We start from the raw sequence: 27,126 nt of genomic DNA on the forward strand, positions 1-27,126 counted from the left end.
GAGAGGTCTCGGAATCAAACAATCCCGAAGCAAGTCCCCGGGCTGGGCTTGCTCTCAGTTGCCCCCTCAGGCACTGCAGGGCCCTCCATCCCTCCCGCCTGTGGCTCTCCCTTGCTGGGGTCTCTCACTGGTCCCCTGGATATTTGACACCTATGTATGCTCCTTCCCTCTCACTTGTGATAAGAGAACCTGGGGGGACAGGGCTCAGTCCAGATTTCTTCATAAACATTCTGGACCAAGCAGGGTACTGCTTTTACAATACAATAGCATGAGATCTCAGAGTTGGGAAAAAAAAAAAAAACACCTCGAGTCACCATGACTGGATTCCAAACATATACTTATTAAGTGCAGTCCTCATACCAGTGTTCTAGACACTGTGGATGAAGATGTGAGCAACGCCCCTGATCAGATGGAACTTCAATTCTAGAGGGGAGACCTTAACACTAGATAAATCAGTAAGTAAATATATAATATTTCAGGTGTTAGAATCAGCTAAGAAAAATAGTCAGCCAATGTGAAAAGACAGCATGGCATGGCAGTGATTCGACTATGTAAGGTGACTGGGAGGAATTTCTGAGAAGGTGGTGTTTGATGCCACACCTGAGAGAAGTGAGGAAATAGTCCACCCCATATGTGGGCATTGCAAGTAGAAGAATAGCAAGTGCAAATGTCCTGAGGCCAGGGTGTGCTTGGTGTGTGAGAGGAATAGCCAGGTGTTGAACGGAAGTTGATCTGGCAGCCTATAGCTCCTGCATTTCCCAGGACCAGCCAGATTATAGCCTTTGTGATGTTGCCAGTTGGTATGTCTCTAATCTCATTTCTTCTCCTCCTCCATTCATTCCCTCACAACCATGTCTGTCCCCTGGCTGTTCCTCTCACGCACAAAGCACACCCTGGGTGTGAGTATTCCCAGGAAGAGGGCGTGTGAAGGGCTGGGTTCTGCTGGGCAGTCCTAGCCCTTCCCCAGCTGGGGGACCTAGTCAGGTTACCCAGATGTCCAGCTTCTGCTTCCTCAGCTCTAAAACAGCCATCAAAAATCCCTCCTCATGGGGCTGTGGTAAATAAATTTAAATGAGACACCTATGTGAGGCACCAGAAGAAAGCTTTCCTCATACCCTATAGGTTCTAGAAAGCTCTCTCTTGGGTCAAGTTTTCCGCCTAGATGGTCCTGGTTCTGGTCCCTGAACAACACAAAGGAGACCCTCCTTCTGGTCTCAGCCAGAGTTCTGCACACATCAGCTTTCTTGCTGGTCCTCAAGGGGAGCTCAGTAACCCTCTAAGTCTCCCTCTGGAGTTTCCCCATAGCCCAGGCCCCTGCCCCTCTCTGCCACCTCAAAATCTCTTTTCCCTCCTCCACAGGTGGGGACACTCACTGCGTCCCAGAGAGTTGCACGGCCTGTTATCTCTCCCAGGCCATCCCTTCAAACCTCTGTCTACAGATGCCTCCCTGGTCTCTGGGAACACGGGCTCCCAAGAGATATGGGTGGAGAGGCAGGAAGCAGGTGAAAGAGACAGAAGTGGGAAGGCCTCAGAGCCCCAAGCTGAGCTAGGCCAAATTATCCATCGTCAGGCCCAAAGCTGAACAAGCACCCAACATACAGAAAGCCAGTGCCTGAGGACAGGAGCCGGGCCAGGACAGTGCCCTGTGAATGGAGACCATGCCCACCTTCCTGCTCCCTCTTGGCACCCAGGAAGCTGTGGCCCAGGCTGGTGAGGGCATGGTAAGGACATGCTTCCATGTCCTCCAAGGCTGTGGGGAGAAGTTTTCTTATGCAGTGACCATCAGGCTGCATCTTCCCTGGTAGAGTAGAGGGCACCATCCTTCTGCAGTTTCTAAGTGGTGAGTGGGGCTGGGCTATAGTCCTGAGATCCTGAGTTGTCACCAGTCTCCCAGCCAGAACAACCCTCTGGGGACCCCTCTGGAAAGGCCGGTGCGGCCAGAGATGGGCACTGTCCTCATATCATGCTCATGGTCAAGTCCACCATCACCTCATGCCCCTTTCTACGCCGGGCACTGTGGTCAGCGTGCACACACCATCCACTCCCTTCTCAAGACCAAAGCCAGAGACGAATAGGCAAGCCTTACTGATGGCACACATGAGGAGGGCGAGGTTAAGTTAACTTGAATGCCGTGTGGCACAGCCAGCAAGTAGCAGGGTCGTGGTGAGAACCCAGTTCTGCTGAGCTCCAAGGCAAGAGGGAATCTGCTCAAGTACAAGAACCTCCATTTACCATGACCTGCCCTTTATCGGTGACCCTTCTAAACTCCCACGCTCCCAGGGAACCCTTCCCAGCAACATGGGGCAGGGACTGGGAAGATCCAGGGGAAAAGATAGCCTGGGAGCCATCAGTTCCCATGACAATGAAGATTCCAGACGTTTGTGCCTCCAGGACCTTCCTCTGAAGCATCCAGCCACCTTTTCTGTGGCTGTCTCACTGCAGCCCCCCAAAATGTGATCACTGTCTGCCTTGGGGTCTGCCCACTTCCCCTAAGAGCTGACAGGGATACTATTTATTGATTCATGTTCCAGTTGGGCCCCAGGGCAGGTTGGCTACAAACCTGTGGACAAAGTGACACTCTGACAGCTCAGGCATATTTCTACAGCACTGCCAGACAGCTCACCATAGGAAAATGTGTGCCACTGACCCCATCGGCATCCCTCACCCACTTTCACCGCTGGGCTTTGCTCATCAGGCATTTACCTCCTCAGCCTTCTTTTGCACCCAGGCTGTCTGTCATTGCTTCCTGGGAGAGAGATTACCTGCCAGTGCTGGAAGGCAAGGGTCATATCGCCTCCTCCCTCTGCACCCTGCACTGTGCCCAGAACACAGACTAACCTGCCAATGCATCTTAGTGACATACATGTGCCTTTCCTGGCTTACTTCAGAGGAGCAAAGAAGAGGGAGACCAAGACAGGGAGCTGCTGAAGCCCAGGAAGCAATGCGGCTCTTACAGGTGCGTTAACATAGTCTTTTGATTAGGAAAAAAGCCTGCAGACCTTCTGTTGGGTTTAGCAGGAAGGAAGGGAAGTTGGACTTTGCGAGCGGAAGTTCGGTTATAATGAGGTATAAGCGCTGAGAAGACAAGTGTAGGAGTTATTTACACTAGCAGAATTTCTAGAAAGCTCCATGAACCTGTGTGCCTGCGTGTGAGAGAGAGAAAGAGAGAGAGAGAGAGAGAGAGAGAGAGAGAGAGAAAGCAGGGGAAACTTGTTGGGGTATCCATGTCATTACGTGCCTTTCTAAGTGTATTCTATCGCGCGGGGCAGGCCTGGCTGGCAGGTAAAAAGCACAGAGTGAGCTGTGAGTACAGGTGTTTTCTGCACCAACAGCTTAGCTGCTGGGGCTGCCCCTTTCTTGGGCTGCCAGGAACCCGAAAGTATCCAAACCCAAAAGACGAAGGGAGTGAAGAGGCAGAAAACACTTCTGATGGGAGAGAGAGCCAATTTCACAGACAGCTGTCAGAAAGGCAATGAAGTCCGCTACTCTCTTGTAGATACAGAAAGCCTCTTGGAGCCCAGGTGCACTCCGAGTGGAGGGCGGCCCTCCCTCCTCCAGCCCGGCAAGGCTAAGGGCCTGCAGGATCTGTAGTCGCCACCAGGGGGCACAGTCTGAGCGCCGCAGGCGGAGAAGAAGGTGTCCTAGCTCTCTTCTGCTCTCACTGTGTTCCTACCGCCCGGAGTAGGGAGGGAGAGCCAGCCCCTGCAGAGTGAAGAGAGCAAGCACACTCTGGAAGAAACTTCTGGGCTGGTCCTCCACAGTGTTTGCAGAATGCCCTGAGAGGCAGGGCTAAAGCGCCCGAGCTGCAATAGCTATTTCATGTACGTAGGTTCTTAGATTCTTACAGTTGCTTTTGAGACAGGTATTACCCCATTTTCCAAGGGAGAAAATGGGGGCTGCTCGGAATAATAGCATGCCAACAGTATTGCATCCATCTCTCAGTAGCTGACAGGGGAAAGACTTGAAATCAGGAACCCGTTGATGGTCTGCAGAATTTAGCCCACTGTCCCTCATGGCCAAAAAGGGGTCTCAGCCGTGATGCGGCCACTGCCCGCGGAGGCCAAGAGGTTCGTGGGGGCGGTTCCGCCTCCAGCTCTGGGGTCTGGGCCCCGATGATCTCTCCCCAGACGTATCACCTGAGATGGGAAGGATGTGTGAGCTCAACCTTCTTCCTTTTCATTCCCCTTGATTCTACGGTCGTGGTGTGCAAGGAGGGAAAACACACACGCACACGTGCACGCACGCACGCGCCCCCCGCCCCCGAAATCCACACAGACGTTCACGTTAAGTATTCTCATTTTCCTCTAATAGCCCAAGCGTGGGTTTGTCTGATTCATTCCAGTGAAATCGGAAATGCCAGTTTCACGAGCCGGCGCCGCCGGGGGAGAGGGGAGGCAAGGCGACGTGGTGGCCCCGACAGGGGCGTAAATACCACAGAAGGATGGGGGGGTCAGGCGCTCTGTGAACATCTTCGTCTGGGTTCACATCACGCCATCACCCAGGGAGCTTCAGCCTGGGGATTTACGGAAGCTCGATAAAATCTGCCGCTGAATATTGCTATAAAATATATAGGTCCTTCTCAAGCCACTTCACCCGGAGAATCCTAAACCAGGAGATTCACCTTTCCATGACTTTGTTAAAAGACAGAAAGGAGTTAGTCAAAACCCAGGACTAGCCTTTGCCATTCACCTCCTCGTCCCCAAGTCTCTCCCGGCCCGTTACATAGCGGTTCTCGGGGGTGAGTGTGCATCAGGGNNCTGCGTCTCTCCCCCGGAGTCCTGAAGTCAGTCGGTCCCGGGCAGGAATCCAAGATTTTCCGTTCCTAAGAAGTTGCAGGTGATGATGATACTGTAACATTTTTATATTTCATAGGCTCTTATCAGGGGAAACTCATGGCCCCAGAAGCTGTCAGAAAGAAATGGGAAAGGCTGGCTACAAATGGCAAAAGGAATAGCATACTCAGAAGTACCGGAGGTACAGACGTCAGCTCCCGACGGCTAACCCCCAGCACTCCTCTGCGCATGCCCGCAGAGCCACGGCTCCTCAATCATGGACTTCCTTCTTGCGGAGCCCCGACTTGGCTTCAGCATCCTTTTCAACCTACTACTCCAGAAAGCCCTTAAAACCAACTGGAATCCGTAGGTGAGATGTAACATTGCTACATTTGATCTCGAGTTTGAACTGTGTTCTTGTGGACACCCCTCCCTGTTGCTCATTCCTTCTCTCAAGCATAAAACTTCTGAGCACGAGGGGCCATCTGGACCCAAGAACAAATGAAGGGAGGGAGGAAGAGCCCAGAGGGAATGCGTTCTAATGCAAGCAGGACTGGATTGAAGATCTCAAAGGGATGCGGGTAACTCTCATTCGTGAGCAGCTTCATGGAGTCCACAGCTGTGCTCTTGAGGGGATCTGGGTCATGAGTGGGTGTAGAGCACACGTGGAGACGGTGGACAGGGAGAGTGACTGTTCCCCTTGAGCACTTTCTCCAACAATGGAATATTCCCTATTTTAAAAGCAATTATGTAACATGACAGCTGCAGTAACTATAATAAAAGGATGTCACAGGAAGCTGAGCTCCTGAAGACAGGGATGCATTTGGAGAAGGTGTTCTCATGGGCCCTGGGAACGCACTCGCTCTCCCTGGGTGCAGGCTGCCCTGGGAAGCGCTCAGCCCTTCTCCTTCAAGGGAGGATCAGAGGTCAGAGGCAAAAGGTCAGTAATGGAAGGCAGGCAGAGCCAAGAGCAATCCCTCCCCCAAACTGGAAAAAAGAACAGGGATCTGAAGGGTTCTTGACTAAGAAGGAGACAGAGAGGAGGAAGAGAGCAAGGTCTTTGAAGAACTCTGATATGAAGAGACATCTGGACAGTAAAATGTCTGGAAACCCACAAACCACTGGTCAGGTCTTTCCCGGAAAAGCATGGCTCCAGGGTGCGGTGGGAAGGAGAGAGGGGAAAACTGGCCATTTCACATTGTTTCCTCTTTCTGGGCCATGTTCCTACAAGACTCAGAGATCTTGTCCTTCGTGGCTTCCGCTCTGAGCTAGAGCAAGAACTGGGCGTCAGTGTGTTCCCAAACAGGCAAAACCACTTAAAGGTGAGCACAGGCTGAAGGCTGATGGCCCCACCGGCACATGCCAGGCAGTCCGTTGGCCAACTGCATTGCCTGCTATCCCCACGTTTCACATTTGGTGATTCCAGAAACCTTGATGGAGTGTCAGCTCTGTTGAAGCCAGCACGGGGACAACCTGGGAGGGCCTCAGGGGTGCACCACAGAAAGTCATCCAGAAACTCAGTCTTGGCACCTGAGTTTTTGGTCTCCCCTAATCCTGGTCTGGCTCCCAGGCAGGCGAAGGGAGAGAGGAAGCTCATTCCAGGTGCCCCAGAAGCTGCAATATTCATGAATTCCTTGGAGAACTTTCCAGACTTCACCCTCCCAAAGTCAGCAAATAAATGAAACCCAGGAGGTCATCAAGCTTGTGGAGCCAGAGCTTATTAGCATACATCTGCATATCAATGAAGAACTAAGGTCCTGCTGAAAGAGTTGATAATTTCCAGATTCAAATAAACCCCTTCCTTCGGAGTGGGGCTTGCTGACAAGCTCCATGTCACTGTGCCACCAAAGATGTAATGGGAAGAGTGGTGGGAACACAGTCACCACACACACACACATACACGCACATGTACACACACGCGTGAGCAAACACGCACACACAGCAATGCCTCTGCAGGTGTTGGGAATTGGCTTGATTCTGCCATTTCCTATCTGTATGACTTAGAATTACATAATCTCTCTGCGACCCTGTGTCTTAGCCTAGACATCAGAACACCTTTCAGGATTAGTGTGAGAGCTTGGGCTTCTCTTGGCAAAGCATCTGACCCTCGATAGGCACGCAGTAAGCTGCACCCATTACCAGCACAAGAGCTTTTGGAGCTAGTGTGCCAAGAGGAGGCCCCGCTGACCCCCCGAGAAGAACCCGAAAGCCACGCCCAGCTGCACACCAACAATCCTGCCGGGACCCCCTGCTTTCATTTTCCTTCCTCGTATTTTACAGACGTGTCCCTTGCGCTGTGCTTTTCCACCTCCAGGCGGCCTCGCTGGGACATTAATAATAAATTATAATATAGTGCATTGGTCTAGCACTTGGCTGTAGTTTACTAAGCACTTTTACCTACAACGTGCCACTTAATTATTACTGCCACGGGAAGCCCTCACTTCAGAGAGGAGGGAGCTGAGGTTAACAGAAGCTGGGAGGCTTGCGCAAATTCAGATAGCAGAACAGAATTCAAACCTGGGGTGTCAGTCCCCTGGCACCTGCCGCTTCTGACGTAAGTCAAGCTAGCTGTGGGGCCGGTGGCCCTCCCGTTCACAGAGTCGCTTCCATTCTGCTAATAACACTCATTAGATATTATGTGCCAGACTTGGAACTCTCCGCTGGTGATTTGAGCAGCCTTTGAAAAGCACCCAGTACAGCCAGTCTGCCTGTGGTCTTCAGAAACGTCAGGCTAAGGCCCTGTGGCGGATGAAAGGAGATAAAGCAATGTGACAGCCGAGCGGAGCTAAGTGAATGGGGTCAGCGGTTGGGGGAAACTGCGAAAGGACGCTATTTATACATCTGGGGGAGCTTGAATGCAGACCGTGTACTAGAAAATAGCATTATATCTGTGTCCGATTTCCTGAATTTGATCATCGTCGTGGTTATGTCACAGGATGCCTTGTTCTGAGAAGCTGCCCGGTAACTATGGGGGGAGCTCTTCAATGTGCTATTCTTGTTACTGTTTGGAAGGTTTGAAATTGAAAGGAAAAAAGTGCACCAGGCAAATTTCTTGAGCAAATACATCTCTGATAATGAGTGTGGTGCCTAAAGGCCCATCTTAAACATTTAATTACGGAAGTCCAGAAAATATGGAATTTGTAAAGGTCATCTGATTAAACCTTGCATCTTCTACTTGCCCCTTCCCCTATATGCACGCACGTGTGCATGCGTATTCTCACGCACACACACACACACAGTGCCAGAAAATCACCACCTCAGACCTTTACATTTATTTTATGTTACGTTGTTTGTTCCCAAATAATTTAGGCCCACTGCTCTCGGTTTTGCTTTATGGGATCATACAGAAAACATCCCCTTCCTTTCGCACCAAACGGCACTGCAGTGTCTGAACACGCTCTCGTGTTCACACAGCTCCTCTCTTTCACTTCCTCTCCCATAAATTCACATATTTTAAAGCCAAAATAGATCTTTGAGTCTGCTGATGGTCTGCTGTCAAAACTCAAATTCTCCAGAGGAGAAAGTCAAGGTTCTCATTTCAAAATTGGGCTAAATGTGAGTCCTCTCAGACAGGGTGATAACAAACCAGCCTGGTCAAGTTTCTGAGATTCAAATCAAAGGACCACATTTCTGTCCCTGAGCTTCCCGCACCCCCCGCCCCTGCACTAAATATTCAAGCCATCAAAGATCCTTCTGGACCAAGTCTGGGCTGCAGAGCTCGGCTCTTCAGGTGAGCCAGAAGGAGGTCAGAGCCTTTCCTCTCCTCTAAAAACAGGCCCATTCTCTTTAGGGGCTCAGACTATGCACCGTCTGTTTCCAATTTTGAGTCACCTTTATAGGAAAGGACACATAAAACCCTAGTCACTATCCCGGCCAGCATACCATGCCCACTGATTCAAGACCCTGAATGGAATGTGAGCAGAGACATGAGCAGGGGTGGAGCTTTATTATGAGAAATGCACAAAGTCCAGAGCCAGAGCTGGGTGTGAATTCTGTGTCCTCCAGGATTCGGCAGCTGTGAGAACTTGAGTGAGACCCTCAGCCCTCCCAGGCCTCAGTGTCTTCATCTCTTAAAATGACATAATACTATCTCCCCTCTGAGGCTTTGATGAAAAATAGAAGAAATAAGTTGCCAAGCTATGTGGCCCTTAGTAGGCCCTCAACAAGTACTAATTATGTATTCAAGTGGCCACCTTTCCAGAAATGTTATCATGATGCCTTTGGCAAAGGTCTGCTCTGTGGTTTAGGCTTTGCGAGACACAAATGAATTTTAATAATAACATCAGTGAAATCAAATCATAGTCAGTAACACAAATTTAAAAATGTGTTGGGAAAACAACCCCTGATATACTGGGATAGAGCCAAGACAAGCAGTCAACACACTGTGGCCACCAGACAAGCTGCTCGGCAGTTTAATACACTTAATAAAACAGTGTAGCTTCCTGAAAGTGCTGTCTGGCCAAACAGAAATACCCCAAGGGTTTAAACAGAAAAGATAAATGACTCTGTTAGCCTCATACAAGAACTGAAGTGGATGTGAGAGTGGAGTATCTGGAGGTCCATCTGGGAGCAGGAAGTGGGGGTGGTGAGTCAGAGTTGAAGTCTGCTCACATGGGTTAAATATTTGAAAAAAAAAAAAGAGAGAGAGTCTCTTAATACAGAGGGGTGAATGCAGAAAACAGTATTTTTTTTTTCTTTACATGTCCCTCATGCTGGGGAGTTTCTTTTTCTAGCAGTAAGCGAGTGAACTGTGTGAAGATTCAGTTGCAAGGGGAAAATCTAAGACCAAATACCACTAACTGGGAGCCCCACTTTTTGATCCCTAATTCAGAGCTCCGGGTCCACTCATGAGCCTTCTGTGGGTGTCCGTTTTGGAGCTGGAGTGAGTTTAGGGGCCCAGTAATCTACGTCCCCAGGGGAAGGTCTTCTTTGTCATCGTTTTCTCGGAAAGGCAGCATGACAGTAACCAGACAGCGATGTCAGGCTTGGTAATAACAATGGCCATATTCTTGTAACAGCGAATAGGAACAATACAGCTGGTTCTGTGACTCTGAGCTAACACCAGCTTCACCGGAGCTAGAGAAAGGCAGTAATAATAGCGCTGAATGAGCGTAAATGCATGAGACAGTCCCTACAACGAGTTTCCCCACCAGACTAGCATGTGATTTGCCAGATCTCTGAGATTTCAGCGTTCCTCAAGGGCTTCCGAGACTTAACAGAATATCTCGCTGGAAGGAACCAGAAGCATTGTCCATTTCAAGTTTATCCCTTTACAGGGGTAAAACTGAGACCCACAAATGATATGTGGCTGATGAATCACAAAGACTCAACCAAGCTCATGGGCTGAGTTTTATTGCTCTTCTCTTCAAGAGGGCCAGGCAACACTAGGAAGGACAACAAATGTCTTGTGTAGAGAAGGGAGACTTTTGTGAACTGCTCTCCTTTTCAATCAGCTATTTTGGTTTTAATTCAGGCTGTGCCCAAACTCCCCTGCAACTTGCCCACTTCTCTGGGAAACAGAATGGGCTGTGGCACTGTTTCTTGTGGCCACTAGAGGGCGGCAGTACCCTATGTCAAAGACTCCCCTCCAGTCTACCTGATCACCCATACAGCACGTGTATATTTATTTTCAATGAGGTCAGGAGTATCAAGGTTGTAAAATAACATATTTTCACTTGTTTTCTTCCTACATCTCAGACATAGCTTTTCTGAAGTCAATTATCTCCCTGAGTTGCTGCTCCCCCCACCCCCTTCCTCTTTGCGTTGCCTTTCAACACATCAGAGTCTGACACCAGCCCACTGAGAAAGGGGGGGGGGGCGGGGAGTAAAAGGCAACTTTTTTCCTTCGCCGGAGATGCGAAATCCCTGTTTCCCTGTTCTGGCATTTTGTTTTAAAAGGCAGTTTGCAAACGTAAGGCCTCTGATCTCCAGCCCCAACGGGGAAAGCACAGACGGGGTGTGGGGCCGAGATGACATTACAGAGATTTCAGGTGAGGGCTGAGAACTCTCGCAGGGCAAGCCCCTCCAGGATCATTTCTCCAGCACTGCTCTGGGGGAAGGATGGGAGGACATTTCTGGAAAGATCGCTCCAGAGGAGAAAATTAGGGCGGCAAGTGGGTACCCCCAAAGGGTATCATGTCAGTGTCTGGGTGCTGTGTTTAAATGGAGATTTTGTCCACAGGTGGGTGCCTAGGATGGCAAGAGGATAGGCAGAAAGAACACGCATGTTCACATGCACACGCACACAACCGGAAGTTTTGCAGCTCCTACAAAGGGCGGATCTGGAGCCCAGTATAGGCGCCTGAGCTGCATGGGATCCAAAAACCCACGTGCTTCTTCAAAGGCTGCCATATGGTCCTGCTCAGACAAGGCCACCGCCCTCCCTGTGTCCCCTAGGGCAAGAGTCCTAACAGGTTGGGAGAGATCTTCTGGGTCAGCTACATGACACAGCAGCTCAGTGAGGAGCCATGGGCCAGCCCGGAGAGAGCACGCCCCCCCACCACCCCACCCCTCCTTGTCCGCACCCCCCACCCCAGCAGTGCCGCTGGCAGGCAGCCAGGAAGGAGTCACCTTCTGGTCTCATCGCTGGCCTCATAATTCACCACCAAAAAGATTGGTGGATTCCTTACCCTCTGGCCCTCCCCAGCCCTCTCGCCTGCCCAGATTTATTTCTATACAGTTTCAGGCTTCCAACAAATAACACAAGAGCTTCTTCCCCCAAAGCACAGTGATCTTTGCTGTTCTAAGGGAGAAGTTTGCCACAAAGCCTTCCTTTTGGGGCTGGGGAGAAGCAGCCAGGGCCAGTCCAAGAGTACTTCAATTCATCAACCTGTATGAAGCCCCGACGATGGACCCTGAGAACTAAAAAGCTCAGTGAGCTCATGACCCTTTCCTCCAGGTACTGGTAGTCTAGAAGGCCATCTGATCGCTGCCTTCATAGCGCTGGGGGAGCAGAGGGACGGGGAAGTGGCGGGTCAGAAGAGACGGCGCAGAAATCCCAGGAAGACCAGACCAAACAGCTCCAGCAAAGTCATGTAGCAGCCAGAGGCCTGGGTGCTGGACAGGGGCAGGGGACAGAGGCTGTCTGGGCTGTCCAGTGCCCCCAGCACAGTTTCCTCGGGGCTGGAGAACCGCATGGCGCTCAGCCCAACTTTGGCACGATCGCTCGTATGTCTTGTGAAGGAGTCTTGGGGTTTAAATACATTTTGAAAGCCTGGCCATGAGGTATTTGCTCTAGTCTGCTGGCTCTGCCCCCAGCCCTCCCCACCTCACCCCGGGGGGGGGCTTTGCTCATTTACATCCCCTGCCAGGCTTCCACAGGCATTTGGGACCACGTGCTGTTTCAAGGGCTCCCAAAAGGAGGGCAGAGAGAGTGTCCTCTTGATATGTGCTCCGGGGGCTGCTGATGGGGGGGGTCCTGCACCAGCAAATCAAACACGCTCCTGGCTCCTTCGGACTCTGCCAAGGAGGCCTGTCGTCCAGGTTGCCTGGTGTCAGAAAGTCTAGTCCACTCCAAAAACAGACAATGTGTTTAGAAAGAGAGAGAGGAATTGGGGCATGCTGAGTGGAGCAGGGGAAGTGCCCATCACAGGACCTGGCCATCTGCTGCAGGTGGAGGTGCCGGCGGGGCAGCGGGTGGGGTGGGGGGAGCAGTCCCTGCCTGCTTAGCGCTCCGAGGCAGCCAGGTGCAGGAGGGGGCCGCTGCTACTGAGCTCAGCCACTGCCGTTGTCAAAGGGCACCATATTCCCGGGACCCCAGACTTTGCCTTGACCTTCAAAGAGACCTCAGCTCCCAAACCAAGAAATAGCATTGCCTCCACCAAGCTCCGAGGTCCCCATTCTGGAACAAGCTCAGGGATCACAGTTTTCTCCGCCATTTTTTTTTTTTTTTTTTTTTTGGTCACGCCTTTGATCAACTATTGTTGACTGGCACTTGGTCAACCTCGGGTGATCCGCAGATTGGCACCAGGCGTTAACTTCTTATGACTCTGGCTCTTGGCTGACCTTCACAGGGCTCCAAGCCATTCACCAGCTAGGCTAAGTTACAGGTATGCCCAGTCCGGGGGGCGGGGGGGAGAGTCCTGTTAGGTCTCATCCCACCGCTCCACCAGATGCAGAGTTAGCACTGATTTAACAGCATTCTCTGCAAAGCCCAGAACTAATAAGGCAAGTGCAAGCAGGAGCTATGAATTAATCCCCTTGAATATGCAGGTAATTTAGATGGAAGGAGACAGGTGCTGCTGACCCTCCATGAATAAATTGTGCAGTGATGGGCTGGGGGTGGGGGTGAGAATGGAAGCCAGATAGAGCCCCAGGGAACAGAGGAGGTGGAACTGGCCTTCCCGGCCGATTATGGGTCTGCCCGAGGGGGACAGAGATGGCTCCTTGACAGCCATAAAGTTGCTGAGTGTAGAGCATACCTAGAAAGGCAAGAAGCCAAGAGCCACCTAGCATATTCTTGAGCCAAACCTTCTATGGAGGAATTCCTGGTGCTTTTATGTAGACAGCAAGCAAGGGGAACAGAAAGGATGAGAAAAAGGTGATGAAGGGGAGGGAGCAAGGAAGATGGGAGTGAGAAAGGCACAGGAGGAAGAGGGGGACACACTGGAGAAGAGTGAGCAGGGAGGGAGAGCGTGCCTCATGGGGAGAGCTGAAAGGGAAGGAGCTAGCAGGACCCTTGGCTTCTAGGAACTAGCAGGTCTACATTCCACAGCCCTCAGGGAGGGGACTGAGGGGGCCTGCGATCTCCACAGGAAGGCTGTCCCACTCCTCACACAGGGCAGCTCGGTCTCATTCACCTACATATAAGGATCTGTCACATTCTTAGTGACTCAGGGACCCACCATCCCTGGGGAAAGCACTGGCCAAGTCGGGAGAGCGGGCTGTGCCGGCGGACAGCCCTGTGTCAGAACAAGGAAACCTCAGAGCCCTCGCAGGTCCATCCATGTTGTCCCCAAGGGCAGGATTCCCTCCTGTGTTAAGGCTGAGTGACCTCCCACGGCTTGTCTACACGCCACGTCTTCGTTATCCATTCACCCATCTACAGACACTTCGGATGTTTCTACATCTCGGCTGTTGTGAACTGTGCTGCTAGGAACATGATACTACGTGAAAACAGCCAGACACAGAAAGACAAATACCGCGTGATCACCTGTAAGTGGAATCTAAGAAAGTTCAAACTCATAGAAGCAGAAAGCAGAAAGGTGGGGGGAAGCGGAGCTGTTGGTCAAAGGGTACAAAGTTTCAGTTTCGCAAAATGAGTACGTTCTGGAGACATGTGTACAGCAAGGTGACTATCGTCCATGATACTGTATTGTGTATTTGCAGTTTTGCCCAGAGGCTGGATTTCAAGTGCTCTCACTGCACACAAAGAAAGAAAATGGTAACTAGGGGAGGGGATGGTTATGTTAATCAGCTCGATTCTGGGGATTATTTCACAATGTATTCAAATTGCCACATTGTACACCTTAAATATATATAATTTTTATTTGTCAATTCTACCTCAGTAAAGCTTAATAAAAAAAAAAAGAAAAGAAAAGAAGCTCAGCTCCCTGACCCTTTGTAGCAACAAGAGGCAAGTGGGGTTGGGCAGGGGAAGAGGACAAAGGGGCGGGGTAAGCCTTTCTCAGGTCCCCTCTCCTTGGTCCCACGTGGCCAGGCTCTGTTTTCCTGGACAGAGGGCAGCCCCATGAGCAGCCGCAGTTCCAGGTGGACAGTGAATGAGCTGATCCCCCGAAGTGGCCCAAACGCAGCTGAACCCTGTCCTCCAAGCAACCTTCCTACGGCACTCCCCAAATGTGAACGAAACCAATGCCACAGAATAACTAAGACAGGCATTTGGTCCTCAACAAAAAAAAAAAAAAAAAAAAAAAAAAAAAAAAAAAAAAAAAAAAAGAAAAGAAAAAGAAAAAAATTCTGGCAGTAAGTTAATTTTTTCCCCTATTTTTTCTGCATTTGGTTCATTTTGGTTAAAACCCAAAGCCCCAGTTTGGGCCCCCAGGGAAGAGGCTCCAGAGGCAACTGGAGAGAGGAGCGCTTTTGGGGTGCCTTCTGTTATCTTAGAATGATTGCCTAACAGGGAACTCATTTTAATCGCCTACAAATGAGAAGTCAGACAATTAAAATTCATTCCCTATTAATTGTGTTTTTTTCCTCTTTCATGACCAAGAGTTGCCATTCAGATAACAAGGAAACCTGAAAAACAAGAGCAGCCGGCCGCCTCCACTTCAGACAGGGCTTGGAAGGAGGCCACCTTTCAGCCCCTCTAACTCCAGCACCTTCCCCCTGCAGCAAAGGCCTCCCGCCGACCCCTGCACAGTCACGAGAGAGCTCAAGTCTTTAGAAGTCGAGGAACTTCTAAGCTGTGAAGTCACGGACAAGTTTATTACCAGGATGCTGCCGAGTACTTTTTTTTATAGTTTTTAATTCCGGTTTATTTATTCTCCCGAGTCACGGCCTCAGCCACCACGTTTATTACGGATTCAGCCTTCTCGACTTCAGTTCTGAGCAAAGTCCTCCTCCCTCTCCCCACTTCCCTTCTGGGCTTCTACCAAAGTTCCAGGCGACAAAGCAGCCTGAGATGACAGAAGCTTGGGAGCCCGCAGCCAGGAGGCCAGGTGCTCATCCCCGACACCCCACCCCCACCCCCTGTGTGACATTGGCTGGACTGCAGCTCTGTCCTGTCTCACCTTCTTCATCCTTACAAGGGAACTGTCTCGGATGCCCCAACAGTCTGCCAGCTCTACAGCCCGAGCACTACATTAAAAAAAAAAAATCGATGCCATCCACTGAACCCTTAACAGGTGCCACGCATCTTCTGTGTGCCCCTTACTTACCCTCATAAACAATCCTCTTAACTAAATACTTCCACTATTACCAGTTCTCCCACGAAAAAACAAGCCAACCCTTTCACGCACGCAGAGCCAGGATCTGAAGCTAGCTGATTCCAGAGCCTGACCCCTTGCCCTCCATTTCCTCCATGGTTATGATCTCTGACTCCTCTCCTTTTAGGGTACTGGAGTTCCTGGCAAAAACCAGGGCCTTGTGCTTTCTTTTCTGGATGGAGGAGAATGTGCCTGTTGAACTCCTAGCCTCACCTGAAACTAAGGACCCAGCCTGGGCGGCGAATAACCAAGCTGGAGAGACAGCTAGGCTGCAGGATGCAGAGGCTGGGGCCAGGGAATCGTCCTGAAACATGACCCAGAGCACACAGCTGGCTTCCAGGAGAATCCAGAATGGCCCCTTTTGAAAAGAGAGCTGGTTGGTTCCCATTCCTCCCACCATCAGCGAGTCTCCCGGGGGGTTAGGGCTCTCACTGAGCCTTGACTTTATTATTATTGTTGTTGTTTGAAATGCCTCATAATGACTGGGATAGATTTCTTAGAAAGCCAAATAATGGGATGCATTCCACCCTGGCTTGATAATTAATGTTTGCATCATTTATCTTTCGTGGAAAGATTATTCTGACTAACGAGGTTCTGGGCCACTAATTCATTACACTGCCTTGTCACTTCCTGCTCCTTCTTATTACCCAGAAATAGACTCATTAGTCAGAGTTCAATGACAGGGAGAAATTGTGTTCGTTAATTTAATTCCCTCACTCATTTCTGGGCCCCATGTTTGTCCAAAATTGGGGATTACAAGGGGGAAATGTGTTGTCTTAAGTCTTTGCTTCTGTCTCATTATACCTTCCACCTTACTCCTGTTCGACAAGAAAGGGCCAGCATGGCTCAGAGCAGTGGCCACAGTGCCCTTTGTTCAACTCTCAGGTTGTTGAGCTACCTGGGAATCCCTAGGAATGCCGGGCATCCCTGAGAGTAAATGTCATAGGAGACACAAGAATGGGAGCTGATGGGGCGCCTGGGTGGCACAGCGGTTAAGCGTCTGCCTTCGGCTCAGGGCGTGATCCCGGCGTTATGGGATCGAGCCCCACATCGGGCTCCTCCGCTATGAGCCTGCTTCTTCCTCTCCCACTCCCCCTGCTTGTGTTCCCTTTCTCGCTGGCTGTCTCTATCTCTGTCGAATAAATAAATAAAATCTTTAAAAAAAAAAAAAAAAGAATGGGAGCTGAAATGATATAGCATCTCTAGGCCAGGCTCTGGAATTAGATAGACATGAGTTCAAATCCTGCCTCTTCATGTGAGAGCTGTGCGTCCTTCCCTGAGATGCTTGATTTCTCTGGACTGTGCTTTCTCATCCACGAAATAGGAATGCCCAAAGCTCTCTTTTGATATTATGAGGATCAAGCTACATGAAGCACCAGAAGTGGTTTGCACAGTGTGCAATGATGAGAACTTGAAAGAAAGGTTCACTTGGAGTTGAGCTAATCAAAGCTCACACAGTGGGGAAAGGGAATGTCTCTAAGCAGGGGCCCCCAAGCCCGGCTGCACATGGAAACACGTAAGGAAGATCAAGCCCACCCAGAGAGCATTTGAGTGGGAACCTCGAGGCATGGGGCAAGAGCACTAGTGTTTTTAAAAGCTCCCCCAGTGGCTCCAGGAAGAGGTCAGAGTTGGGAACTACTCAACCTCTTGAGGTCTACAATGAGCTCTTTCAACCTCGAGCAAGCGCGGAGAGGAACCTAGCTGTGTCCTTCCTGAAAAGGCTGTCCAGAGATGTTTCGCTCTTGATCTAACCCTGTTTCCGAAGGAATGCACCTCTGTGGAACAGGGACATTTCCACGAGTCCCTCCATGAGCAGGATTAGTACCTAAATTGTTCCAGGTGTTGGGCAGACTATGGGGAGCCAAAGCAGCTCCAGCACCTGCTGTCATGGAGCTACTGGTCTTGTACTGGGCTGGCATCAAATCACCAATGAATACTTCAGGATCAATCAGAACAAATGCACTGAGGGAAAAGGGTGGATCCCAGGCCGTGATCCAGCTTGGGGACCAGGAAGGCTTTTCCAAGGAAGGGTCTTGGATGGAGTTATAAAGGATACCTGGGGTCACTCAGGTAAAGTGAGAGCAGGAGTGCTTTCCAGGCAGAATGACCAAAGACCAAGGCTAAGACCAAGGCTGCCCATGTAGCTGGAGAGAGGACAGAGCTAAGCAGAGCAGCAGAGACCAGAACCTCCAGAGCCTCGTGGCTTTAATTGAGGATTTGGGTCCTCCTCTTTAAAGGCAGAGGGAGGACTCTCTTAAATTAAGGAATTTTAAGCGGACAAAGAGCTGGGATGGCAAGGGGAGATAAGCCATCCCTCAAGGCCCACTCACCTCCTAGCACTGGGGTCCTAAGCGCCATGTTAATGGCATGATGGGAGGGACAATTCAAAGTGCTCCATCCTCCCCGAGCTCCTCTGTCAAGCCCGTAACGGAAAATTACGGTAGCCCTCGGTATGGCCACCAATGGGGGTGGGCAGCTCTAGTTCTCAGCTATGTTGGGTCAGAAAATACCAGAGGACCTCTACTTTAGATCTTTCCCCACCAAAAAACTTGTCAATAACTCAACTTCCAGAAATGTCCATAGCCACACTCTCTGGAAAGACATGACTTCCCCCATGGTAAATTATTCAGTGGGAATTCTGGTGTGTCCATCAACTTTTTTGTGAGTATAGCTCTGTGAGTCACGTCCCTTGGACTGATTCTGTCTGTCCGAGGACCTGAAATGCTGAGTGAGGACTGTGTCACTGGTGAACGCACAATGGGAATGCCAGCAAGGGTTTCTCGGCTTTCAGTCAGCCTCTGCCTGGAGGTCAGGGGCTTCCCTCATCTCAGGATGTCAGAACTGTGTGTGTTCGCCAAGTATGTTTCTTCATTCCGAGGTCCGCTGCTCCGGGAGGGGCACATTTCAGGCGAAGCTCCATGTCCAAATAGACCAAGACATTGGCAGAATACTTGACACCCCAGCCCCTTCAATACCGTGTGTGTTTGTGCTGCACTATGTGTTCACGGTCACTAGCCTCATCTCTAATGATGTTCAAATCATTGTAAGTGAATCCTTCGAGGTTGGCCTCAGTTGTTTGTAACTGTGAGTTTCAGGCTAATCGAGGAACACCTACGGTTGGCAGGCGATGAGGCAGCCCAGGAAAGGGGGTCTGGACCTCTCATGAGCAGCCATCCAAGGCGGTCCTTCTCCCCAAGCCAGGAAGGCTGAGCGCTGACGAGTATCAGTCAGGAGGGGTGAAGAGTAGAGAGTACAAGCCTTCTCTCAGACCTTGGCTTGCAGGTTGATGAATTCAACAACCCTAGCACAGAGTCCTGAGGACAGACTCGTCTTCAATTAACAGGAGAAAAGAGGCCCGATTAAAGGAAGTGCCCCAGGTGAGCCTTTTGCCCAATACCTGCCACACACCAAAAATTGCATTTATTCCTATCACTATTAAAAGAAACAGTAAGAGTTAGAGAACTGGATATTGAGCACTAGAGTCTGACAATATTTGTTATTCCGTATCTCAATTAGTCCTGACAACAGTAGTGAGATATCTATCATACCCATTGTATGGATAAGGAAACCGAGGATCCGCATGGTAACTTGCCAAAGGTCAAGCAAAATATGGCCGTGCAGGGATTTGACCTGCAAACCTGCCTTCTTTCTGTGGCCCATAGGAGTCTCTGCATGTTCCCAGACAACTCGCGTGGGTCTTGATGAACTCACGCTGTGACTCTATCAGTCCGCATAGGCTGTTATAACACGGTACGCAGGCCAGGAGGTTGAAACAACAGAAATGTATTTTCTCTTAGTTCTGGAGGCTAGAAATCTAAGGTCAAGATGTCTGGAGGTTTGGCTTCACGCTGAAGCCTCTCCCTTTGGCTTATAGATGGCCATGTTCTCCCTGTGTCCTTATGTGGTCTCTCCTATGTGTGTCTGTGTCCTAATCTCTTCTTATGAGGACACCAGCAGAGGGCCCACACCTATGACCTTAATTTCCCCCTAATTTCCTCTTTAAAGGCGTTATCTCCAAATGCAGTCACATTCTGAAGTACTGGGATAAGGGCTTCAACATACCTACTTTGGAAGGGACACAACGTCGGCCCCACAACAGTGCCCTTGTTGATTAGATAAAGCCCTTTATCCCTCATTTGCCTGGCATGTACATTTGGCTTCTCACATCAATGTAATCACTGTGTACCCAAAATAGTTTTCACCCTGCTGTACAAAAAAGGTTTTTACCATGAATGGTTGGGCAAATGTCAGGATTAAGATAACTCACTCCAGAGATGAGGTATGGAAAGGATGGGGTAAGACAAAGCAGCTGTCAGTCTTAAGAGGAGATCCTCTCTTAATTTCCCTGAGGGACAGGAGGGAGTGCGTGAATGCCACCGGCAAACACAGGAAGCATTTAGAGAGTAGCTTTCCTGACGGCACATGGTGGGCACACATGTGGCCCCCCAGTGCCTAATAGATGCACCCACAGCCTCAGTTCCCGGAGCTCCTCGCCAGCCACACAAGCTCCAAAGACACGCCGGCTGGTCCTAGTTCCTTTGTTCAGCCTCTCGGCTTTTAATCTGCCATTAAAGCATGGTGGCCACTGTAGGAGAGCAGCCGTTCAGTGTTGCTGGAAGAAGGAAAGGTTGAAATCCTAAAGCAGGATATGAGAGGGCACTAATCACGCTCTCAATACCTGCATTTGATCACCTTTGGCCTTTGGGATAATGAGTTACATCTCCAGTCCACTAGGTTTGTGTCGTTCTAGTAACACAATCAAGGGAACCAGAGAAAGAAGAGACACGGGAATGGATACGGGTAGGCAGCGTACGTGTTGGTTTGGTACGGGGCAGGCGGGGGCGGGCCGCTGGGGAGGGGGGCATCGCATTTCCTGGGGCCCCACGTGTTTCTGAGTGATTGGCGGGCTCATTCTGCTCCCCCCCTAGGCCTGGTATTGAAAGGAACGGAAGGAAGACTCAGGAAGCTGCCAGGAACCATTCCTTGCTCTTGGCAAAAACTCTGGGCCTCATCAGAAAAATCAAGAACTGGACTTGGAGATTTGCTGAGCCAGAGTGAAAAGGGGCTTTGGGGAATGACAGAAAGGACTTTCTTGGGTAGGAGACTTTGATTTGGCCTCCCATTAAGCTTATGAAACAGTATTATATTTCATATGCCTTTGTCATGATGTCAGAGGCTCAGAGAATTAAATAAATTGCCTGAGGGCACACAGCAAATTCATGGCAGGTGCAGGCCTCAAACCCAAGTTCTTCTAGGCCCGTGTCCAGTTCTTGAAATTTCATCTGCCCGTGCCGGCTCCTCCACAGCCCTGTCTAGAGACTGCCTATGTGGCCCAGAGTTTGGCTGATGGAAAGAGCAAGAAAGGAGCAAGCCCAATGTAGCTTAAAGACTTTCCTTCCTGTTACCCTCTACACTTCCAACAGAGCACAGGTGGTGTAGGTGGAAGACAAGAGGTTAGGAGCACGGATATTGGAGTCAGAGAGGTACAAATTCAAATTCAGGCTTCAAGGTCAAGCAACCTTAGGCAGATTATCCCGTTTTGTTAAGCCTTAATTTCCTTGTTTATAAAAAGACGATGATAAAACCAACATCATAGGATTGTTTTAGAAAACAAAATATGTGTGAGTGTGTGTATGTGTGTGTGTGTGAGAGAGAGAGAGAGAGAGAGAGAGATTGGTTAGCATGGTGTTTGAAACTCAGTAAAGGTTAGTTTCAAAGAAATGTAACAAAATGTTCCTTGCCTGAAGAGTGGGGATTTCAGCAGTCCCCAAAGCAGGCTTTGCGGGGGTGGCAGAAGGCTGGGCCTGTGGAATTCGATATATCCTTTGTTTCAGTCTGTAGCACCTCATACTCCCTGCTGTTTCCTGAAACCCAGAGATCCTGGTGCCCAAGAAGCACAAATCCAACCATCAGAAAGCCTGGCCTTCTGTCCAGGGTCCAGGCCGGAAGTGGCCCAGACAGACAGAAGGGTCAAGGAGGAGCACAGAACCCGGAGTAGAGACAAAAACAGAAGAAGGGAGATCAATGCTGGACCCCACATGATTCACTATGCCAACCAGGGGCCGGGAAGCTGGGGAAGCTACCAGATTGATGGATTCCAAAGCAAATGAAGAATCTGGTGCTTTTGGCCTCTAAGCTGTGAAGTTAAATACGGCTGCTGGGCCAGGCGTTTGATAAATGATGGGGGACTCAAACAGAACACATATCTCCATCTCTTAGGAAACAATAGCGAGAGGGCAGATCTGATTCTGAGAAAGGCCTTTGGTCCTTGTCACCTTTCAACAGCAAAATCACAGCTATGTGCGTTTGCATCTAAAAATACGCATTTGCGTGCATGCGTACTTACAAGCGGTGGTGTGTTTGGGGATGTATGCGTGTGCAAGCACCACCCATTCGTCCCCCTCATCCACAGGGCAGAGCGATGCTGGGGAATGTGTTGTTTATAAGGGAGGTGCAAATAGCACTTTAGTCTCATAGTTCAAGAATTGCAGCCTACTAACACGAATCAAACCTTCCCGTGCACTTACTTATATGCTCTGTGGAAATTTTTCTTGTAAAATTAACATATACCCTGTTACTTCCTGATGAACAAGAAATTCCGAAGCATCAATTTCATCTATTACAATAATCCGGGCCTGGCAAAGACCCCTGTCTCTGAGAAGAGACAGAGCAAGCTGAGGTATCAAACAGACGAGCCTGGGGGGGACAGCTGCCTCCCCCCACCTGCCCATTCAACTCTGCCATCTGCAAAAAAAGGCAGAATATCAAGACAAGGAAGAAATCATATCACAGCCCTTATTTGGTCAATGAATTCTAGAACTTGATGAATTTTCCAACTAAGTCACTGACCCAATCAACCTCGATTGAAAGGTAGTAAAAAGAAACCTGCACTTTATATTCAAGGGGCTACAGAAAGCCCTTTGACTAAGAAAGAACCCCACCTTCTTCTTGCCCCATTGGGCAAAATTCTAGGACTGCTTCTAGGTTGCAGGGTATCTTCATTCTCAAAACAGCCTGGGGATGTGTGCGAAACTCTCACTTGGCCTGGGACCCAGATAGATGGCAGCTTCGTTTCCCCCATTATGCTGGGCGGACAACCAGAAGCATTCCCAGTCCTGCCTGACGCCATGAAAATGTAAGATGAGTCACCATGTATTCAGTGAAAATATAATAAAAGACCACAAGCTTGGATACAACATCATGCAAAGAGAGGAAAGAGAGATTTTGTGATTTTCCAAGTACAATGAGACTTCTCCCATTTCAGGGGAGGAAGTTGTGTTTTGAGCTTTTATCCTCTTTGTTGAAACTGAGGAAAAGAGAATTTAAAGAACATCTGTGGGGGCGCCTGGGTGGCGCAGTCTTTAAGCGTCTGCCTTCAGCTCAGGGCGTGATCCCAGCATTCCGGGATCAAGCCCCACACCAGGCTCCTCCACTAGGAGCCTGCTTCTTCCTCTCCCACTCCCCCTGCTTGTGTTCCCTCTCTCGCTGGCTGTCTCTCTCTGTCTAATAAATAAATAAATAAATCTTTAAAAAAAAAAATAAAGAACATCTGTGTATCCACATTTTAGAAACGGAATTAAACACCTTTAATAATGAATTCTGGGTTTTTTTGCCTCTTTCTAAAATTCCCACTATCTACAGATTTGTCTCTTTTGCGTGGATGAGACCTTCTCCTCTGAGGACCTTGGCACGGATTGGACATGTACCTCTCTTCTTCCCCTTCCTATCAACCCATCCTCCAATCAATTGTTTATGTCCCTTAATTGGACAGAACAGAAGATGGCACATTTTAAATATTTTTATTGAATTGGGTTTTATGTTCCCCATCTAGATTTATTGACTGTTAAATAGAATGTTTTATATTTCTTTCTCTCAAAGAAAATAACCAATACATGCGGGCAGAGCCATCAGTCAGTTACCCCAGTGGATGTCTTGCAAGTTATAGGAAAAACTAAAAGCATTTCTGCTTTACCCTTTGGGGAGAGCCGTGGAATTTCAGAACAGGAGAAAACCCAAATGAGTCTTTTTGAACTTCAAAATGCCTTCCTTGAATGACCAAGAAGAAATAAGGAGATTATAGTGACTCTAGATTTAGAAAACCAGTCTGCTTCATGCTAAGAGGAAAGTAAGTGGTGTTTTAGCCTCACTGACCAGGCAGGCATAGAAAAACACGTCCACAGCAATTAGACACGCCTTAAAATTAAGTAAATGATGCGTAGTGTACCAGAGGACCTCAATTTCCCCCACCAATTCCACAAATCTCTGTTCTATCCAGAAATTTCCACACCACTTGCAGTGCGATCATGACAGAAACCGTCACCTTCCACATTCCTATGCTGGGAGTTTTCACTTCTGCCTCTCCAGCTGTAAACATGTTTTCTTTCCCCTACTTCCTCTGCCACCAACGCACAGCGAAAGAGCTGATTCATCGCATCAGACACAAAACTCCAGCTCATTTCAGAATCAAAACTTCACCAGAGAAAGACCCCTTGGCAACCAACTGCTTTCCAAGAGCAAAGGTGTCTCCCTTCTCAAAAGCCACAACCACGCCCTGGACCTCTAGTCCTCGGGAAAGGCATTCACCGCCGACTCTCAGGGGGGACAAGCCACCCCCTCGCCTGTCCGTGCAAAGGATGATGAATTCAGTGGGCACCTACCTTTGCGACCCCTCAACTGCCACCTCTTCCCACCTTCCCCGTTTCTTTTTCCGCTCATTTTTTTTTTCCACTTTAAAAACATCCAACTTTGCCTTGGGGATGAGCAGAATGAAATGTCACTTACCTATAAAAAGAGAGACAGAAGAGAAAGCCATGCATCACATTACATACAAGTTCTTTGAAATCAAGGCCAGCTTTCGACTTTGAAATTGTAACAATGAGTGAATATTATTTTTTTTCATCCTACCTTTCTATATTTAATGAAACGCGAGATTTTGCAAGAAGCCCATCCCCAGGGCCCAGCCTCCCTTCATGATTTTCCTTTTGTTTTGTCGCGGCTCTCTGCCCCTCTTCTCCACCTTCACCTCCCACTGCCTCCTCCCCCTCTTCATTGAGGAAAGGTCAGGAAGGAATGGAGGAGACCCAGACCATAGAGATCAAGGGGGGAGTTCAGGCATGGGTACTGAAGTTGCAAGGCACGGGGAGCCTCTTTTCTCTCAGGCGGGGCCTCCGTGACCTGGGGTCAGAGCTGGCCAATGCCTACCCAGGAGGGAGGTCGCAGTCCCCACAGGGTGACTGTCCATCTGCAGCTCTGGGACCTTTTCAAATGGCCCTGGTTCTGAGTCTTTCTCCTCTCTCTGCCTTGCCCAGCTCCCCCCCACTCCTCCTGGCTGGGATGAGCTCATGTACCCTTTCACTCCCCCGCCTTGTCACATGAAGTGTGACACTTAGTACTCACGCTTCAGATCTGCTTCTACAGGATTGCTTGTTATCACAATACCACAAGGCCAGCGTGACCTGCCTGGGTCTTTTTCTCTGTCCCCTGCCTCAAAGGAGGATGCAACTTGGTTCATGCTTGCTCTAGGAGACCCTCTGTCTGAGAACTGCAGGATGCTGGGTCCACACCTCGCCTGGCTCCTGGTTGGGAAGGCTTGCACCCTTCACACCGCAGGGTCCCCACAGCCTAGCGTGTGCCCCACCTCCGTCTGCCGCAGGGGAAGCCAGGCTCCAGCCTTCTATGTCAAGAACAGACCCTCCCTTTGCTATGTACCAAATCCCCTAACGTGCTAAATAGTTTAAATTCGATTTCAGTGGCCTGCCAGTATCTTTTTCTTATTATGCCTGAATAACTCAGCTCTTTCAGCCTCTTCTCAGAGACTTCAGTTTTTGTTTTTTTTCTCCTCCAAGCTTCTCTGAGAACCTCTATGGACGACACCCCAGAGCTGAAGATTGAATCGAAAAATAACCACATGTCCCCCATTTGACCAGACTTAATGTTGAATCCCCCAAAGAGATACTCACTCGGGACGCTCTGCCAGAAACAGAATCGTGGTCAAATATTTTCAGGAAATGCTGCCTCCTCCTTCTCCTCTTGGAGATTCACGACCACATTCGGATTTTAAAGACTGGAACAATGTCCACAGTGAGGGGCCTTGCTTAAGCTTTTCCTAAAATGATTTGACTCAGAAACTTCTCTTCCTACACACAAATTAAAACACCCTACTTTCAGAAGGACGGTGCTCTGTCGTCTTTTTTTTCTTTTTTTTGCTAAGCCTGCTACATTCAGGTTTTATCAGGGCCTGCCGCCAGGGGATCCTGAGGGCGACGCCGCCTCCTGCCAGGACCTGTGGGAAGCCAGGCCCAGGACTCAGCATTCCAGCCTCGGGTTCGGCTCCACCTCTCACCCCAATGCGAGGAGTCCACCAGCTGGCACCCCTTCAGCCTCCTCTTTGAGACAGAGGGATTTCTAAACACCGGGCACACCCACTGGGGTGTCGCAAGGCTGTCGTGATACTTGAAATGTGCCAAGGCTCTGTGAAGAGCAGGGAGTGTGAAGGGCGTGGTGTTGGGTCCTGCGGTCCTTAGGCCGCACTCCTGGAAAGGGACAGAGAGCGCTGGGTTCAGGGCAAAGGGCAGCTGGGGGAGAATGTGAGGCTTTTGTTTTCCCCGAGAATGAAAAAGCAGGAGCTCCTGCGCCTTGATTACTTCCCCTCCTCTGAGCCCCGAGGGAGGGAATTGATCTCGTAGGCCTTTTTCCATCTTTAATATCTATGCCTACGTGTTTCCCTCTGTTGCACAGGAATGATTTCTCTGCCTTCTCAGTGTTTACACCTTTCAAAGCTTGTAATCCTTTTCTGTCTCTGCTCTGCCGCTTGCAGCGGGGCAAGTTCCTCAGTAGACCAAGAACCTCTGTGTGGGGGCAGGAAGGAGAGAGGTGTTGAATCAGATCTGAGGGGAGCCAGGCCTGTCTGCCTGCTTATCACTCTTAAGGAAGAACAAACAGGCATTAAAATAACGGTGTGTCAATGTAGGCCCTGGAGCTGCAACCAGCAGCGGTCTCTGGGGTCGGGGTGGGGGTGCGCGAGGCAGGGTGTGTGGGGGCCATCTCTGTACTTTTGCTCAATTTTGCCAGAACCCGAAAATGCTCTAAAAATTAAAGTTTATTAATTTAAAAAAAAGTCACACTCTTTAAATTTTCATTTATTCAGGAAAATATTCTTGATCATAATCTATGCACAAGGCCCAGAATGATTTCCAGCAGAACAGGGGGATTCTGGGTGATGACTGCATTTGCTTTGTACCATCCCCAAAGTGGTCCTCACGGCACCCTTTTTGGGGCACTACGGGGAAAGAAAACAAAAACGGGACTCAAGCCTCAGCCCTGTGAGAGCTTGAAAACTTCGAGGAAAGAGAGGAATATAAAAATTTGGGAAATACTCGGAAAGGCATGAATGCCATCCCACATACCTCATGCATCTCCCTATCCCACCCCCTCATCTTTGGGAATCATATCTAACTTTTTTTTTTTTTTTT

General features: G+C 49.6%; 1 protein-coding gene across 2 annotated transcripts in view; it reads right to left on the reverse strand.

Annotated features, from left to right (window-relative positions):
* NTM (neurotrimin) overlaps window positions 1-26,043 on the reverse strand; it is a 658,310-nt gene extending 632,267 nt beyond the window's left edge. For both annotated transcript variants that reach the window (XM_040631016.1, XM_008688321.2), the window contains exons 1-2: window positions 25,615-26,043; window positions 24,313-24,436 (exon numbers count right to left, since the gene is read on the reverse strand). In XM_040631016.1, the coding sequence (XP_040486950.1) occupies window positions 24,313-24,394 (82 nt within the window). In that variant the 5' untranslated portion in view covers window positions 24,395-24,436; window positions 25,615-26,043. The remainder of the gene's footprint in view (window positions 1-24,312; window positions 24,437-25,614) is intronic.
* Window positions 26,044-27,126: the final 1,083 nt, after the last annotated feature.

This window comes from Ursus maritimus, unplaced genomic scaffold, assembly GCF_017311325.1.
Source record: "Ursus maritimus isolate PB19 unplaced genomic scaffold, ASM1731132v1 scaffold_16, whole genome shotgun sequence".
NCBI classification, from domain to species: Eukaryota; Metazoa; Chordata; class Mammalia; order Carnivora; family Ursidae; genus Ursus; species Ursus maritimus.